The sequence below is a fragment of the Pollachius pollachius genome, assembly GCF_949987615.1.
Source record: "Pollachius pollachius genome assembly, chromosome: 11".
NCBI lineage: Eukaryota > Metazoa > Chordata > Actinopteri > Gadiformes > Gadidae > Pollachius > Pollachius pollachius.
This window is the reverse complement of record NC_136944.1, coordinates 12491245-12510869: the sequence shown is the minus strand read 5'-3', so window position 1 is coordinate 12510869 and position 19625 is coordinate 12491245. Positions and strand designations below refer to the sequence as shown.

At 43.8% G+C, this 19625-nt stretch overlaps 1 protein-coding gene across 1 annotated transcript; it reads right to left on the bottom strand.

Moving 5' to 3' along the window:
- Window positions 1–444: 444 nt before the first annotated feature.
- On the bottom strand, window positions 445–11552 carry slc6a16a (solute carrier family 6 member 16a; the record flags this gene model as incomplete). The annotated part of the gene is made up of 11 exons (XM_079747105.1): window positions 445–840; window positions 1738–1900; window positions 2287–2446; window positions 6290–6491; window positions 6845–7025; window positions 7446–7687; window positions 7916–8026; window positions 8213–8388; window positions 9075–9201; window positions 10432–10589; window positions 11255–11552. The coding sequence occupies 11 exons, from the start codon at window positions 11550–11552 to the stop codon at window positions 445–447; spliced, it is 2214 nt and encodes a 737-aa protein (XP_079603231.1).
- Window positions 11553–19625: the final 8073 nt, after the last annotated feature.

Sequence of the window (19625 nt, the reverse complement as noted above, 5' to 3'; positions counted from 1 at the left end):
ACCTGCTGCTGAGGTGGGACAGGTGTGCAAACATCAGGCCATATCAGCCACTTGGGAGCGCAGCCCTACATTCATGATATTGTGAACACTTACGATGTGTCAATAATTGCATTGAATTCCAGAGATGAGGCAGTAGATATAGGTCCCTCCCCTGCGCTAGCCGTTGTCCAATGAGAGTGAAGTAGAGGATGGCATGAGCATTTGGCCCATCTGCAAAAGGCTGGCTAGACCTAAACCCACTTAGCTTCTCCTCCCAACCTGAACCTCCAGTGCTGAGGTGTTTCAAACGTTCAAAGTACTGCTAAAACAAAAATGACAACAAATAAAACAACTAGTCTCTCTCATGTGAGGAGTTACAGATAACCATCAACGGCCATCCTTTCGGATGAAATTCAGTCTTTGTGTCAAAACTCAACAGCAACTATTTCCTGCTTCCTGAACCAATCACACCACCGTGTCCTCCTCCTGCTCCTCCTCCAGCTCCGGCTCTGCCCGCTGGGGGAGGAGCTGGTAGTGCTCCTCACTACGGCCAGACAAGAACCCCACCCTAGAGCAAGCTGCTCCGCCCCTCTGCTTTTCATCCTCCTCCTCTTCCTCCTCCAACGCAGCGTCCAGACGCTCCATGGAGCTGCACTTGGTGTACATCTCGCGGTGCAAATCCTGGCCGACTATGGCCACGCAGCCGGCAACGCCCGCATCTTGGGGCCGGAGGCGGGAAGTGCCGCGGCTACGCAGAGTGGAGTAAACGTAGCCGATGGGTACGGGCAGGGTGGGGATGATTATGAGCACGGTGATCATGGCCAGCGCCCAGCCCGGGTACTGGAGGCTGGCCTCGGAAGCCTGCAGACGAGTGGTCGGGATGAGGGTTGTGGTGGTGGTAGTGGTTTGGGTGATGGTTGGAGTGGTGTTTTGGGTCATGGTGGCAGTGGGGGTACCATGACCCAAAACATGGGAGGGGTTTGTGATGAGGGTGGGGGTGGGGGGGGTGGGGGCGAGAGAGGAGGGGTTGGTGATGAGGGCGGAGGTGGGGGGGATGGGGGCGAGAGAGGAGGGGTTGGTGATGAGGGTGGAGGTGGGGGGGATGGGGGCGAGAGAGGAGGGGTTGGTGATGAGGGCGGAGGTGGGGGGGATGGGGGCGAGAGAGGAGGGGTTTGTGATGAGGGCGGAGGTGGGGGGGATGGGGGCGAGAGAGGAGGGGTTTGTGATGAGGGCGGAGGTGGGGGGGATGGGGGCGAGAGAGGAGGGGTTGGTGATGAGGGCGGAGGTGGGGGGGATGGGGGCGAGAGAGGAGGGGTTGGTGATGAGGGTGGAGGTGGGGGGGATGGGGGCGAGAGAGGAGGGGTTGGTGATGAGGGCGGAGGTGGGGGGGATGGGGGCGAGAGAGGAGGGGTTGGTGATGAGGGCGGAGGTGGGGGGGATGGGGGCGAGAGAGGAGGGGTTGGTGATGAGGGCGGAGGTGGGGGGGATGGGGCGAGAGAGGAGGGGTTTGTGGTGGGAGGAAATTAGTGCGGTTAGGTCGGAGATCAAATAGATCGCAGTAATGGATTACAATTTATTATGTTTTGATAATATTTATAATTTTAAACTTTCAACTATGTGAAATTAAAACAGATTATTTTATCCAAAGGGACTTGCAATAAGAACATTTGTGAGAAGAAGATATAAAGAGGTAAATAATTACTTTTTGAGCACAGGTTGCACAGGTATGCACAGGTATCTCATGAGCTGGCGTCTTACCGTGTTCTCATTCCAGGCGGTGTACGTGGGCCATTTGAAGAACATGCGCAGAATACTGGCAACCAGCAGCCCCACCATGGCCAGCAGACAGACGTACTTCCACAGGTACTTGTACACCACCGGGGGGCGCCATTTCAGCATTACTTCAATGTCATCCAAGAAACTGGAGAAAATGGTATAGTTATGTGAAGTATATAAACATGAGTCCTCTTGCATGTATTCTTCATGTAGTATAAAGGGACAAAATCAGACAGCCTGCAAGGTATTTCACTCAAACTTCCTTGTCATTAGTCAAGTCCCTGTAACCTGCCAATATCATCGACCTGGTGAGGGATTGTTTCTAATTTTTAATGAGAGTGTAACTTGAGTGTAAAATGAGATGAGCCGACTCATGTTATGAACATGAATGTGTCCTGCCATTAAAATTCAATTATCAGTGGATGGGATACGCTAAAGTGCATCAACTGCCATACTTTTGAGTCACTGACTAAATTAAGGTTCTAGTTTAGAACCTTAATTTAGTAGTAGTAACTAGTTTTTTTCTCTCACCGGTCTGCTCCGTAAACCCAGGATACACTGTACGTCTCAAACACCACCACGATGATAAGCGGCAAGGTGGCGGAGTAATCGTCAAACATCGTCACAAAGTAGTTCCCTGAACGCTGAGTGAACAGCAAGCCAATCAGGAAGCCCAAAGCACAGCTAGAGACTAAAGCAAAGAGCAAGAAAGAGGGCAAAAGACATGGTTAAAGTAAACGTTGGGATGGCTTTATTATTGCTAATTGATGATGTTCAATAGTCACGTTAAAGTTGTAATGTGCAAGATTGAGTAAGAGTGATTGCACATTCAGTAGGCGGGAGACCTTCAGAGTTAAAACAGCACAATATTTGTTCTCTATTTGTAGGATTTCTGAGTTAACATAACAGATAACATTACTATACCAATATCGATCAGCTTTGACAACAGACATACCCAGGTTATCTTAAAGGTCACATGACATGCTACTTTATGGATGCTTTAATATAGATATTAGTGGGCCCCCTAACACAGTATTTGAAGACGTTCCTGAAATTCAGCCGTGGTGCAGAATTATAGCCACTATGAGCGAGTCGCACATTGAGCTTTCCCCAAATGTGCCGTTTCGGTGTCTGTATGTATCACAATGGCGAAGCACACACAGCCTTTGGCCGTGTTCTGTAAACCCTCCGGGTGCTCCGGCGGGAGCTCTGGAGCTCTATATCTCAATAATATCATATTATAAATAGATATCTATATCATATAATATATATTATCACGGCCAAAAGCTGTGTGCGCCTCCAGACGATATTATGAATCTCAAACGGCTGCGTCGACTACGAGACTCGTAGTGGGGGTTATCTCAGCCATGGTTCAGAAGGAATTGGGGGAAAGGTACTCTGGCTTTGGCTCCCTGAAGTACATGAACAGCGACATGGAGGAGAAAGGGATTGTTGCCTGCGATTGTCTCCTGCCAGAGCCCCGCTGCCGAGGCACCACCACCCGCCTGCTGCCCGCGGGTAGCGGGCGGCGGGCAGCTGGGCTCCGGCGGGAAACATTCACGGCCAACAATCCCTTTCTCCTCCATGTCGCGGTTCATGTACTTCAGGGAGCCAAAGCCAGAGTACCTTTCCCCCAATTCCTTCTGAACTATGGCTGAGATAACCCCCACTACGAGTCTCGTTGTGGAAATACCAGAGAGGTCAGAGAACCGAAGCGTTATCTGCCATAACACCAACAGCAAAACGGTTATCCAAATAACAAAAAAGTGTACAACACTTGCGTTAGAGTGTGTGTAATCACACACACACGGCGCTAACACGGTGTAGCTCATTGTCTCATTGACGGGCCAAATTCTCTGGGCGGGCAAGGCAGAGAAAGGGGAGGTAACTTGGCCCCTTATGACGACACATGGGGCCACATTCCAAATCAGCGCACCTGAGCTTCCATTTTTTCAAAGGCGAGCAGGATACCTAGTGCTCGTTTTACACCGAACGCAAGTTTCAGTCACTGGGGGACGATAAGCAGGCTAGGGCAACTCATATTAATGTTAGATGTTGTTACCTCATAAAGTCAGATTTTCATGCCATGGGACTTTTAACTATGAAATATAACACATTGAGAATCGTTATTTATAATTACATTTTGTCAACAAATTCATAAAGTGATTATCAAAACATCTTAGATTAAAGGAATTTAGTAAAAGCAGTTGGACTTTAGTAATGCTAGTGCTCAAAAGTTTTGACTTGTGTGACTGCATCTTGTTTTTCATCATTCTTCCTAGCTCTGATAAATCCGGCCACGTGTGTCGGCATCGGATTACAATCGTCAAATCTCTTCCCAACAGGGCATTTTAATCCTTGGGGAATTTCTCTTAAAATTCCTCCATGTGGTTAAACCCTCTAACATATATTCTTTCATGTACAGAGCAACTGAAAGACAAGCCATGTAGGCATTTAGAGACTATGTTAATTTCCAAGAAATGCAAGATTCCCCAAGTAAAGCAGTCATGTGATTTGACCGGTTGGGATGGGACAAAACACGCAGGATTGCTATGACCTGTGAAGCCTAGTGCCAGGAGGGTCTGGCAGGACTGGATGAATGACGCTGAAGATAGTGACTGGCAGACCTTGATTGTCGTCAGTGTTATTCTTATGGCTGACGTCTCCAAATAAACTACCAATCACAATGCTTTCATACAGCAGGCTTAGAGTGAGGTTTTTTTTAACTGTGCTTTTTGGAAATGTGATCCAGTTGGTAACTAAATATGCATAAGTGCTTAAAGGGATACTCCACCCATTCAGAACCGGCGTTTCATCATTATAAAATCGCTATTGTAATTCCCCTCAGTCTAACCCAGTCTTCCCTTGGCCCAGCTTTCCTGATCTAATTTTCAAAGCAAAGTTCTCTCGAGATGACGACGTCATCTCATGAGAACTTTGCTTGCCTGCTAGAAGGGCCGAGAACTACAAACCACTGGTTCCGCAAATTTGTGAGCCCACCAATAAGGAATGGGGGGGGGGGGGGCGGGAGCTCGCGTACGAGATGTAAACACAATGTCCGCCATGTTTCTTCACCGCTTAGCTAGAGAACAAATTTGCAATGGGAAACAGTCAAAGTGGATTTTGAAAATCTATTGTTGGATTCTGACTTTCAGGGCTATTAGTACGAGCCAGAATGAAGCCAGGAAGAATTGACACAAATAGAGGAGGAGGTTGCTGCGGCTGCAGCTGAGCAAGCCTTGCCTGTTGCCGAGGGCGAGGAGCCGGAGCACGCCGGATTGCTCTGTTCGCCTATAGACACTAAAACACAGAGTCCCTGTGCTGCAGCGAATTTCAGCGATGCCAGTTTCTTCTAGAATAAATTCTGAATCTGGCGAGGACGGCGCCATGTGTGTAACCTCTCACCCAGGCTTTACGCCTCATCTGAACAGTTGGGTATTGGATACATATTTCCGGACCCAGAAAGTGAACTGGAAACGCCAGCCAAAGCCTGTCGGGAGAAACAGACGTCTGAGCATAGATTAAGTGTTTGTTTTTTTACTAACACATTGGCTACAATAGTTTTGAGTCCCGGAGAACGTGACAATGTAGTTATCCGAAAGTAGCCGATCTTATTGGCAGAGCATAGGCAACGTTACGTTAGCTTGAAGTCCGTGTAATGCTGAATAGGCTACTCAAGGCATAATTTATCTTGCTTTGCTAATGTTGTTCTCTTTCTTTCTTCAGACAGTATCGGCTTCCTTTGTTGTCCAGGCCATCGGAGCTCATTAGACAGCACAAGATGGGCAGTACCGTGGCTACCAGGAGACAGTAGATGCTCAAGATGAGCTGTGACTATTTTCACTCTAGCAAACGCACCCTACACGTTTTATTTTTGTCAATAGTTCATACTTTTTCATGAATAAAACTTCAAATTCATGTTGATTTGTTTACTAACCCAAGTGCTGTTATACTAAAGTAGGCCTATTGTATAAGATAAACACTTATTTCACAGGGATATGTTTACACAAAGTTTGCTCGCGCTACCACCCGCGCTAGGACCATGGGTCCTTCCCCCTCCAAACGGAAACAGGCGGGCGGTGCAGCGAGCGCAATGTACTGTGGGAGTTGGAGGATTTTTTACTTTTGAGCCAGAGAGACACTTTCTGCCTTTTCTCAGGCTAGGATGAACCGATTTCAATTTGTTTTGCACATTTATAATATATAGAATTATTTACTGCATATAACCTTCCTATCTCCACCGGTGAAGTATCCCTTTAAGTTATAACCATACAACATAATATTATACATAATATCTCTATATATATATATATATATATATATATATATATATATATATATATATATATATATATATATATATATATATATATATATATATATATATATATATATATGTAGATAGATAGAAATAGAAAGAAGCAGCTACAAATCAAAACAAAATTAACACTTATAAAACACAAACACACTTTGTTATTAGTAATAATAACAATAATTATAATAAATGAACTAAATGAAACCACTGCCATCCTACCGGTGAGCACAGTGCGGTGTCGCCCCAGCAGGCTGAAGTTGTCCATGAGGGGGGTGAGGATGCCCTGCATGGTGCCAAACATGGTGCTGAGGCCCAGGTTGAGCAGCATGAGGAAGAACAGCGTGGACCAGAAGGGGCTGGCGGGGAACAGAGCCATGGCCTCGGTGAAGGCTATGAATGCCAGCCCTGTCCCCTCCACACCCTGGGAGACGTGGAGGAGAAGGAGGATAAAGGTGTACAGTGTGTGGCTGGTGTTAATATAGGTGGACATGGGATGTCGTAGTTCATTCAATAATATTGAACAACTATAATATTAATATATATAATAATTACTATAGTTAGTTAGCATAATATAACAGTAGTTATATAGTGTAGCTAATAGCTATATAATTACAGCAACAGAAAAGTAATATTGGAGGGTTGTATTGTTAAGTGTGCAGCTACAGTTATACATAGTATGGATATAAATTCTACAATGAACATTTTGGTGAGGATTTGTTCAAGCTTAGGTGTTCTCACTTTCAAAAGTGAGCAACCACTGGATTTCAGAATTACCTTATTCATCTCCTTCTCCAGATTGCAATCGGTGATGTTTGGACCCGCCAGGGAGCCGTAGTGCGAGAACCACTGTTGGTATTCACCGATGGACACGGAGCTCGGGTCGCTCACGTTGAACTGGGGCCACCACGGCTGCCCCGACCAATGGGACGCCCCGTCCCCCAGCAGGCCCAGGTTACTGAAGGATACCAAAGTTACGTTGGCGCAACGTACGCCATCATAACCTAATAATATCCATCACCGATTATGCATTGCTGGCAATAATTAAACGTTTAGATCAGTAGAAGCACTACAAGGTACACGTGTGCAGACACACACAAATTGGTGTCCCATTAGTACACAAGAGTCCGAGAGAGATCCAGTAGCCAAATTGTACTGCCAACGATTGGGGACAGCACAAAATTCCGACCACATTAGCAAACACGACACACACGTCTGTGCCTTCCATCTGTCCCCTCTGTTTCCTGAAATGTGGAACAGATCGGATGACACACACACGCACGCACGCACACACACACACACACACACACAGAACCCCCCCCCCCCCCCCATAAACAAACAAACAAGCTAAACAAACACAAAGAGAAAGAACACCCACTCCGCCACGCAGCGCAGCGTGATGTTCTTGGCGCGGAAGCCGAGCACCACGAAGACAACCAGCGACGCCAGCACAGACGTCATGAAGTTGATGCCGGACACCATGAGCGCGTCCCGGTGGCAGTTGTTGTTGACGGGGTTGTAGGAGGAGTAGGCAATGACGGATCCGTAGCCCAGGCCCAGCGCGAAGAACACCTGCGTGGCCGCCTGCCGCCACACTTGCACCTCCCCCCAGGTGGAGACCTGGGGGGAGACGGGGGAGGGGGAAGGGAGGGGGGGGAGAGAGAGGGTAGAGGAATACATTGTTTAAAAAAGGAGTTGTATACTTTAACTTGGGTTTTTCGGGCTGGTTGAGATTGACGATCGCTTATCTATGACTGAATAGTTCTTTTGAAATAATATAGGTAATTATTTAAAAAATCAGTCCATCAATATAGATATATCTCTTATATGATGAAACTGAGTGTTTACTTTTGGGTAGAACATGTAGGTGATCCCCTCCATCGCCCCATCCAGCATCAAACCTCGCACGAGGAAGATGGCGAGCACCACATACGGGAAGATGGAGGAAAAGTACATCACCTGGAGAGCACAAACAGTATGTGTCAGGTCTAACATTCTGGCATCTATGCACATGATAGAGTGGAAAATAAACTAGAAAATTATAAGCTTACGAAATAAAAAGCATAATTTCATTTGACAATACACATTATAAAAAATTGACATTGTGATATGAATAATAATGAATAATAATTGACAAGGTTTTACCCTGGCCGAGGACTTGATTCCTTTGATCATCCCAAGGGCAACGATGGCCCAAGCAGCCAATAGGCAGCCTGTCATGATCGGGTTGAACCCCGCTGATTCGTCTATGGAGTTGGTGATGTCAAGGGCCTTTCGGAACCAGAAATAGGACGTAGGGGAGCTGCCCTCACATTCCTTAACTGGTCACATGGTAAGAAGAGAAGAGGAGGGGGGGAGGGGGGTTTATGTTAAGTCAGGAACAGAGGAACTGGTATCAGATAGCTGCTACTCTGTAGTGTGTATATTTGATTTCAATGGGGGATTTCAATTTACTTTATTTGAAAATAGCGGCCACCTTCATTTTGGATTGGATGAGCAAGATCATTAAAGTATGGGGGAGGGTGCGTCCCCTGGGAAAACTAGAACAAAAAACTTTACAGAACGCAATTAGTCCTCTTACACAACGTCCTCCTTTTCGGTGGTCAGCCGTGAGTCTGAATGAAACTGCGAATGATCAGTTCATAGATTTTAGGGTTAGGGTTAGGCCTACAGAGTGCCAGTGTCTCATAGAGAATTTGTTTTGTCTACGTTTCGTTCGAAAGTGGTAGCCCAAACAACAAACTCTAAAACGTAATTTTTTTCCCAAAGGTGGGAGTGGAACACCCTAGCTGCAGCAATATCCTCCCCAAAACAAGCAAAGAAATGATCACAGCTTTACAAAATAAGTTTCTCATCCAATTCAACCAAAAACATTTCATAAATCATTTTCTGTGCACAATTTACGCTTGCAGTAATCTCAGGCACACACACACACACACACACACACACACACACACACACACACACACACACACACACACACACACACACACACACACACACACACCTGTGTTGTTGGTAGCAGTGTCGATGGGACACTGTTCCCACGGCAGGGGGTACTGGAAAGAGTTTCCCATGTAGAAGAGGCTCCATGCAATGATGACATTATAGTAGAGAGCCACGTAGAAACACACCTGAGAGACGACAAACGGTTAGTAAAGCATTTATTACTGAAGTCGGACAAACAGTATTAGTTATTATTAGTATTTACTACTAAAAGAGGAGGAACAGTTAGTGTTTACTACTAAAGGAGGAGGAACAGTATAGTATTTACTACTAAAGGAGGAGGAACACTTAGTGTTTACTACTAAAGGAGGAGGAACAGTATAGTATTTACTACTAAAGGAGGAGGAACAGTTAGTGTTTACTACTGAAGGAGGAGAAACAGTTCGGATAGTGTTTACTTCTGAAAGAGGACAATCATTTAGTATAGCCTTAACTACTGAAGGAGGCAAAACAGTAGGTCAAGTATTAACTACTCAAGGAGGCTAAACAGTATTTACTACAGACAGAGCTGAAGCAGTTAGTGTAGTATTTACTACAGTAGTATTTTGGCTTCTTGTAATAAGGACCCAAACAGGTAGGCTGCATACACTGGGCAATTTAACCTAGGCCAGGTTAAAGGATCCCAGGTTGAATGGACACAGTGGATATGGAAACTGTCGTGTAATGGGAGATGTAGGCATCCAGGCAACATGGAGGGCTGGGTCACCACTAGCCACATTTACACATGTTCACCACTTTCTGAGGTGTGACTGTAGTGTGAAATACCAGCTTTAAGACCTAGCTGACAACCGTTGGGTTTGAGAAGCTATTAGTAGTACATTTTTCTATGATTTGGTGTAAAACACAATCAGATTTTATTATTTAAGTACAATTGGCAAAACTATGGCAGTCAGTTGATGTGATAATATTGTTGTTTCTCGTGTTACCAAGCCACGTGGGAGTTCTGTTCGTCTCGTTTTAGTTTTGCCTGTTGCGTAACACGAGTTCCAACACATAAATCATTACACCACATGGTCTCACACACACACACACACCTAAAGATAACTTTTTTTCAAATGTGTCACAGGTGAACGGAAAATATTTGAAAAAAAGTTATCTTTAGGTGTGAACACGCAGCGTTTTAGAAACCCTGCGTGTTCACAGCTACATTTAAACAATCAATGCTGCCTCTTCCCAGTATGTCCACTAGAAGAAGGCCTAAAAGCGCATTGAGTCTGTGTATACCATATGAAATGTACTGTACAAATAAACTTGACTTGACTTGCGGAGGGAAGGCCCAGGTAGGATAGAATGGAGACATGAGTAGCGTGGTTGGGGCCTCAAATGAAGGAATAAACCAACAGACTTGAAGCTCTCACCAAGCAGCTGGAGTATCCGATGCCCGCCAGCTTGGGGGAGATGTGCTTCCACACACCGATGCTGCCCTGCCGGATGCACTGGCCCGCCGCAAGCTCCATGAAGAAGAGGGGAACGCCAATCACCACCAGCAGAATCACGTACAGCACCATGAACGCCCCTGCAGAAAACACACAATACAGGCTGAGGTCCTGTTTATAAACCCATCGTTCTGACCTGAAGAAGAAAAAAAAATTGGAGGATAAAAGCATCCACCAAAGAGGATATTCTTATGCTCACATTACTACAACAAGATAATAAGGCCACCACTGACACTCTTAAAGAGAAAAAGCCAGTAAACCCAAAATAGTTTTTTCTTTGATTTAAACATGCTAATTTGTCTCAAATGATCGTCAACGTCGCCATTTATGCGGAAGTGCGGACATCTGGAGGTCTATATAGGCAGTGGTTGATCGCGGCGTCCAAGAGACACTTGTAGTATAACGATAGGTGTTGGTTGATGGTGAAGCTCCGTCTGAGCAGCGATGTATTTAATGTGCGCTTCCCAGTGAGGGTTAGGATTCCCGGACACTTATAGTATATCGCTACGGTGTGTGGCATATTTCTTACACAACATCGCTCTTTATAACACTCAAACACAAGTTAACAGTGCTAAAGGTTGTAACCATGGAGATGACACGCCCTCCTCTTTCCGAGAACTCCCAAACCAAAACATTTGATTTATAAACTCAGTGTTCAAATTCCAGCTGAAACAGTGGGCTCAAAGGCTCTTTAAAAAGAGGATTCAATTAAAGAATAACAATTTCAAGAAATAAAACTGCACACCTCCTCCATTCTGGTGACACAGGTAAGGGAACCTCCAGACGTTCCCCAGGCCTACGCTGAAGCCCACCTGGGCCAGGACGTACTGCAGCTTGGAGTCCCAGGCTGGGCGGTCCTGCCCATCAGCCCCGCCACCAGCCACCTGGCCCGGCCCAAACTGGGACTCCACCTGGCCCTCGTCCAACCAGTGGCTCTCCTCCGCGTCGTCAGTGGGCAGTGGAGGCTTCTCTGCCTGGAACGCACCGAGAGGAAGGCTTGGTTTGATTGGTTGGTTTGGTTGGTCTTTCCCCTTCATTATCATGCCGATTCTTTCATTCAATGCATAGATCAATTAGGGGAGCATTAAGAAGAGGGTGAAAAGGACATGGGACATGCAAGAAAAAAACTAAGTGAAATTAAGTGAATTGTACCGAGATTATTATTAATTAAAGTGAAGGCAAACAGAATCTGAAAACATAAAATAACCCCAAATAGAGGGATTTATCATTTAAATACCTACCGAATATCTTGCTAGCAAAATGTCAAACAAAAGGGATATTAAAGGGACACCTCACCCATTTGCATTAAGCTTTGTATCGCTAGAATTTTTGAATGGTCTTGCATCATTCCCTAATTTTCCCCTGAGACGGGAAAGATCTGTATCTACCACTATCACTTCCTGCTTTAAATGACGTAAAATTAAGATTTTTGCGTCATTTAAAGCAGGAAGTGTAAGGGGGGGCTCTAAAAAACTACAAGCACATTACAAACCAGAGCCAGTGGGTGGGACCTAGGGGTGTATGGTTTAAACGATATAGATAGTACACCGGTATAGAGAGTGTGAATTTGCGCTACAGTATGGATTTTGACGTTACCATGTAACCGATAGATCACACGAGTGCTAAAGAAGCAATGATGTAGTACCAGAGACGCAGTCGTTTATTCATAATAACATCGCGTGCACACAGCTTTTGGCCTTGTTCCATACGATATTCTAGAACACTCCGGGAGCTCCAGAGAGACCTGGAGCTCTACATCTAAATTATATAATATAAATATATAGACATAAAATAATATATAAAAATATACTATAAAATAGTATATAATATCACGGCCGAAAGTTGTGTGCGCCTCCGGATGATATTATGAATAAACGACTGCGTCGGGTTCTCCGGCGTCTCTGGTCCTTCCACATCAATCTGATGTCGCGGTACATCTGGATTTCAGAGAGTCAAAGCCAACGTTTCTTCCCCCAATTCCCTCTCCACCATTGAATTACACTATCTGGTGCTTTAGATTTCCGTGCACATCATCCACTGTGGACGGCTTTAGTTGACTCCTCCGCTTCTGTATAACATATCCACCAGCGCCGGGGAAGGCTCGCTCGCAATTGTAAAACCCGCGACCGACCCACGCTGTTCATGCGTCCGACCTGCGCCCGTGTCCAATACAGTATTATTTTCCCCCGTTTCATCCAAATTGTGTGGGTCACCCGTCGGGTACCTGAACCCGTGCAGGACTCTGGCCGAGATGACCCCCGCTACGAGTCTTTACTTGTTGTGGAAGTACCATAGACATCAGAGAACCCAACGCAGACTTGAATTCATAATCTCATCTGGAGGTGACAGCTTTTGGCCGTGATATTATATATTATATAGGTACCTATATATTATATAATATTATATTATTGAGTGAACGCTGATTGGCATTGTGTGAGTTGTCATCTTCAATCCAGAAGCGCCAAAAAGTTACTATTCGACTACATATATAACCCTCTTTCATTACAGATTCATGTCTCCACCGGTGAAATCTCCTTTATCTCAAAGTCAGCTTATAAACTCTTGTCATGGAAAAACAAAATACTGTTTTGTGTAGCTTGTTCTTCCTCAAATTCCAGAACGCCAAAGCTTCGTTCAGCAGCACCATCTGTAATTGGTCACCTGCTTGGATAGCCCAGTGGGAAAATAGACATCACCTGTTCAATCATTGAAGAAAAAGAAGGAAAGCATAATTTCATCTCTATGCAACATAAATTCTGTCTCTACTGTGGGCAAATAAAGACCAAAGATCTGGGGTCATCAGCAGGTCAATCAGTGGCCAAACCAAAACTAGGTTGTTTTAATATAAAATAAAATTCAAACCAATGCCAAAAACTGCTCTCAGTTAAATAAATGTCTGGACTTATCACAGTGACCTTGCAAGACGATTCCAATATGTAATATATACTACACACTAGTAAGTAAAAAAATAAATAAAAATGTGTCAATTTCATCAATGAAGCACAATGACTTGAATCAGACTTCAGAAGTCTGATTCAAGTCATTGTGCTTCTCTTGTGAAACATGTTATTGTACACCATGTTGCTGATAGGATAAGCAGCAGTGAGGTCACCTTCCTGCTGATATTTACCCTTAGCAAATCCTTATGATCTGTGAGACTAACCCTTAGCTGATCATTCTATATGTGCCTCAGTGGGGGGGCGTAAAAAAAACAAACAAATACGTTAACTTAAGCCTATGGGAACATGTCTCAAAGGGAGCCAGGAAGGGAGGGTTTCAGAATGTCTATTTTCTTTGTGGGTAAAGCAGCTTTCATATTCTATTCATGCTAGCTTACCAAAGACCCCATGTGAAATGTAACGGCATGACGTATTGCCGTTCCCATTTCATAAATAAACACAGGAGATATGTTCCATATGGGGGCCGGAGAGGGGCGGTTGCCTACTGGATGATGTGGAAGGAACTGAGGAAAAGCTAATCTAACTAGAAGCAAAAATTGCCAACAAACTTGGGGGTGAAAATAGGTCTATGACTGCATAGGACCAGTGTAGATTCGTGGCATGGCACACGTCAAAAGGGAGGTGGAAAAAGTCTGAGCCAAGTCTGTGACTTTGCCTAACTACAGAGACCAACCTCCAGGCTCAGGGAGAGAGAGCCTGATAACACACACACACACACACACACACACACACACACACACACACACACACACACACACACACACACACACACACACACGAGATGTGGAGGGGAGCCCTTAGAGAGAAAGAAAGAGAGAGCTAGAGTGAGAGATATGGGGGGGGGGGGGGGGGCTTCTCCAAAAAGGGACGTTTGGGTTACGGTTGGTCGGTGGTGGGGGTGGTGCTAATGTTGTGTTTCCCGAATAGGGTTACATCACCTTCAGACACACGGTAACAGAAGCTGATAGAAAAGAAAAAACATTCTACAATTGGTTAAATATTTTAATTGTTAATATCTTTCATTCTGGTAATATGTGATTCAATTCTGACTGTAAAATGGAGGTTAAAATTCAAGGGTCAAAATTCATGTGACAAGGGTCATATGAACTATCTTCGCCATGAGTTCAAAAAGTATTCAAAAGTACAGCTTTCTCACCAGAATATATATATTTGTAATTTTTTGACCCCTGATTTCTCATCTATTTCTATTTATAGTCGAAGATGTCGATATAGTACTGACTGTCGATCACATGACAGGAAATCGTATCCCACCTACCCACACACTCTCCCACACTTCCCAAGCGCTCTTTAGTTTCCAAGACAACTAGCAGAGTTTTCAGCTTGTTAATGCTAAAGCAACCACAACTAACGTGCTCCGACTCCCACCTTTTATTGTGAATAAAGACCCTATACGTATGAGAATAGCTAATGTTCATTATGGGTGGATGTGTGGCGGGAGGAGAAGTAGTAGTAGGTATTCTGTAAACCAGAATAAACATGCAGATGGGAAAAATTTGAAAGAAAATTAATCGACGATCCATATCAAGAATCATGTCAGGACGAATATCCAACATTAGCACTCTGACAGACTCAGACTTAGATGTGCAATACCGTATGGACTGCCGTTGCAAATCTAGCCAGCTTGGGAGGGCACTGATGCAGACTCTCCAAAACCTCTTCATTATTTATCGGCCACGACTTGCAGTGCGAACATGCCTACCATGCATAGTGAAAAACGCAAGGATGGACCGATCGCATCCCCAATGGCAACTCGACGCGATACAGAACACTTTCACTTTCTGACACGCATCAATCTCCTTGTCTCTTGGTTCCCAGCACTGACCATTTAGTTCAGGGTAGTTTAGCGGCTAAAGGGTCTTAAGGCTCTGGGTCTGAGCCTTTCCTGTGGGCGTCCTTGAGTAACGTGCCTAACTTGTTCCATACCAACTTGTATCTGAAATCCATTTTGATGAAAGTGGAAGTGCTAACCCTAAACCTAAATAACCAAGGTGTTATGTTAATGGGGAACATGAGTCAGCTAGCTTCATCCAAACTGTTGTTTTTCTTTAACACCACGATGGGGGTACAACGTTGGAAGTACATTTACAATTTTGCTGTCCGTCGTCATTTAGCAGTGAATTCAAATACGGGTCATTATGGAGCAGATAGGGGTTATGCTTGTTGCTCAAAGATGTCTAGAGGTAGGTTACATGTTTGGGGATCACACCTAGGACATTTTAGAGAGGAGTGCTACAGCAGTAGAAAAAATCTCCCCCCTGTGTTGTTTAACCTTGGGGACTGTAATAAATACATATGAATAGTTGGCAGGGTATTTTGAGATGTAAACACCTCTCAAGTCCAGCATACTCTCCATTGTATAGAGGAATGAACTAGAGGCTGAGATCTTTGTGGGTGGTTCGTATTATGTATGTTGACTGTAGAAATGATTATCAAGGCTCTTTCCATCACATGTTGTGGCAAATCCAAGCACATTGTTCTGCCTGGCTTGGATGTACTTCTCAACAAATTCACATCATGTTTAACAATGCACAATGTTTGCTCTGTGTGTGTGTCCGTCTTTTGCCCAAAGCGCGCGCGCGCGTGCGTGTGTGCGTGTGTGCGTGTGTGCGTGTGTGCGTGTGTGTGTGTGTGTGTGTGTGTACATATGCTCTGAAATGTATGGATAGGGAGATATTTTCCCTGGCACGGGGAGAGGAAAATATAAATAGAACAGTAATGGTTACCTGTGGATCAAAAGCGTCTTTGCGAAAATAGAGCCTACACATGCAATTTGTGTGGTAAATCTATTTGTTATATGTAGAACTATAGTGTTACAGTGAACATATTTACTTATTTCTGGTTATCAAGATATAACGGTGTCAACACTGGAGCCAAGGTCACTGAATAAGAACGCTGTTCAGCTAAGCTCCTCAAGGGAATCAAAACTACTTTTTTTGTTTTTTCTAATGTTTCCTTTTTCGAACCCATTTCAATCCAGTTCACCAATGCCACCTTTTGGCAAAAAAAATTATAACAATTCGAAATATTTGTGTAAGCATTGTTTTGGGAATTCTTAAAAACGGATCTATCAAAACGGATCTATAATGAAAATATTAGTTATAATGATTATAAATAAATAAGATGAATACATAGAATAGTTTGAAAGTTCGAAAGATTGAACCACCATTTATATCCATGAAGTATCTCACGTGGATGCATTAATTGGGGATCCATGATTAAAATGATGCAGCATGTGGATGTTGTGTGTTTATATTATGACTAACACACGCTACGTTTAACGCTTGAATACGCTGGTATTTTACGTTACTTGGACCACATTTTTCCTACTGAAACTGCATTTATAAAATGGGAAACCAATCCAACAGTGCATCCCTGTATATAATCGGCCTACACTGTATTGCACTTAAAAAAAAGTTTGCTTTACTTTTATTTGTGCAGACCACCCCGATGTGCACGGGACGGCTCAACGGCGGCGTAGCGCGTGTTTGTTTCTATGCAGACAACTCCAGTAATCTAGAACAATGGCAGTAGGCCTACAGACCGTAAAATTAAGAGATGTATGCTAGTTGTTGGAAAAGGGGTTGCAGCGGTGGTTCACTTACCATGCTGTGAGTGCTGTGGAAACGCGTGCCAGTAAAGTGTGTTCAGATATGGTCTTCCCTCGCCCCCTCCGCTACGCGTAGCTACTTTTTGCTTTAAATACCGTAAACCGATTTTGGACTGCAACATAGGCTATGTTTGTCTTGCTCGTTTCCAAGACATGGTGCTGTCAAGGAGGTTCGCACAGCTGTCACAAGTCACGCTTCAATTATGAGGTTAGCACATGGAGAGGAGCGGACCCTAACCAAAACTTTTACGCCCCGCCTTGCCCCTATATTCTACAACAGCAACGGGCGGTCGAGAAAGCGGTCTCTCTCTTGAGATTCAAGATTCGAATGGGTGGATTGGCATGAAAAAGATACATTGAGCATACATTGCAAAATCATATTAGTATGTTTATTAATTGTAAACTTTATGTGCTGTATATTAATTTATATAAGTAGTAGCAATAATAACAATATAATAATTAATAATAATAATAATAATAATAATAATAATAATAATAATAATAATAATTAATGATAATAGCCCAGCTCATTTATGAAAGTCGGCTATACATACAATATGATACAAATGTTAATGTGTATGTACCGTGTAAGACGTTTATATGGTGTAATGATGTATTGGTCGGGATAGCCTTGAGCTAAGGAAACTTTTTCCAGGTCCCAACAACTTGCCTTTCTCTTTTTTTTTAATTCCCGCTCCCCCCTCTCTCTTTTTTCTCTCTCTCTCTCTCTCTCTCTCTCTCTCTCTCTCTCTCTCCCCCCCCTCCCCCCCCCTCTCTCTCCCTCTCTTCAATGTTCGAGTTTCAATGGGCTTTATTGGCGATGCAAATGCAAATCAACAATTCCAAAGAACAAAAAGTAGATTTAAGATAGCCTACCACAAAATATACGATATAATAATAGTAAACATGCATAACAATTACATTGAATTGTCACAATGTTAAATATAATATTGGTGGTAATGTAAATCTATTCACTGAAACGTAACAATTATATTATGTGGAAATGTAGAAATGCTATTATAAGCCTTTCCACATGCTACCATTTATAATTAAATTAATACAGTTTTTGTTATCTTCGATCTAGCTCATTTGGGGGGAGAAAAAAATCCACTCTCTCCATGAACGTAACTGTTGTCATCCCTGCTTTCTGTTACCTTTCTGTAACCACTTATCTATTCAGCCTTTACATTTTATTTTGGGGCACCATGTCATTTCAGAACCAATGCACAAGAGGGCGCACTCTTCACAGCCAGCCTCAAGATCAACGAGTATTGTATGTTGTTTATATTTGTGATAACGATATTATTTTATAAATATTGGCCTATTGAGATAGCTTTTTAAGTGTCAAAAATATGTTTAACCTCAATGAAGTTCAGCAATAGACAGCGAGGAGTGTCACTCAGAATTAAAAAAACAGATTGAAAAAAATTGAATCAATCTAACACAAGGGTTTGGTCGTATGGGTGCGGCGGTGTGCCTATTGTTTGATTATCTTTCAGTGTGTAGGCTATTTGATTTTCGTGAACCATTTGATTGGTTCGCTATCTCGGGATATTGGGCAATATCCCATGATTGAGATCTCCAACTCGGGATATTGGGGAGCGCGCGTGACGTCGTCTCGTCACGCTAATAAAAACAAATAAACCACTAATAAAAACAAATAAATCCAGGCAAAAAGCGTTATCTTGTTTATTTTTGGGATATTTACGTGTAGTATATACTAAAACAATTATTCACCTCAGGCTTCGTGAATAGTGGCGACTATTTAACAATTACGCCGACGGCGAAGGGAATAGTGGGGAATAATTGTTTTACTAGGCCTATATACTAGCCTATACGTGAACACTCCAAAAATAAACAATATAACACCTTTTGTCGGGATTTATTTGCTTTTATTAGCGGTTTATTTGTTTTTATTAGCGTGACGAGACGACCGTCACGCAATGTCCCGAGTTTGAGATCTGTATCACGGGATATTAACCAATATCCCGAGATAGCAAACCAACCAAATTGCCCCATTTTAGGAGGTTCACGTGTAGCATATAGGCCTACTAATCCCCACTATTCACTTAAAGGTCCCATGGCATGAAAATCTCACTTTATGAGGTTTTCTTACGTAAATATGAGTTCCCCTAGCCTGCCTATGGTCCCCCAGTGGCTAAAACCTGCGTTCGGTGTAATACGAGCACTAGGTGTTCTGCTCGCCTTTGAAAAAACGGAGGCTCAAGCGCGCTGATATGGAATGTGGTCCCTTATGTCGTCATAAAGGATCTAAGCTCCTCTCTTTTTTCTCTGCCTTGCCCGCCCAGAGAATTTGGCCCGCTAATGACACACGACCGTGCGAGCGCCAGATGTGTGTGTGTGTGTGATTACACACACTGTAACGCAAGTGTTTGCTGTTGGTGTTACGGCGCATAACACGTCTCTTGTATTTCCACAACGAGACTGTAGTTAAGGTTATCTCAGCCATGGTTGAGAAAGAATTGGGGGAAAGGAACTTTGGCTTTGACTCCCTGAAGTACATGAAC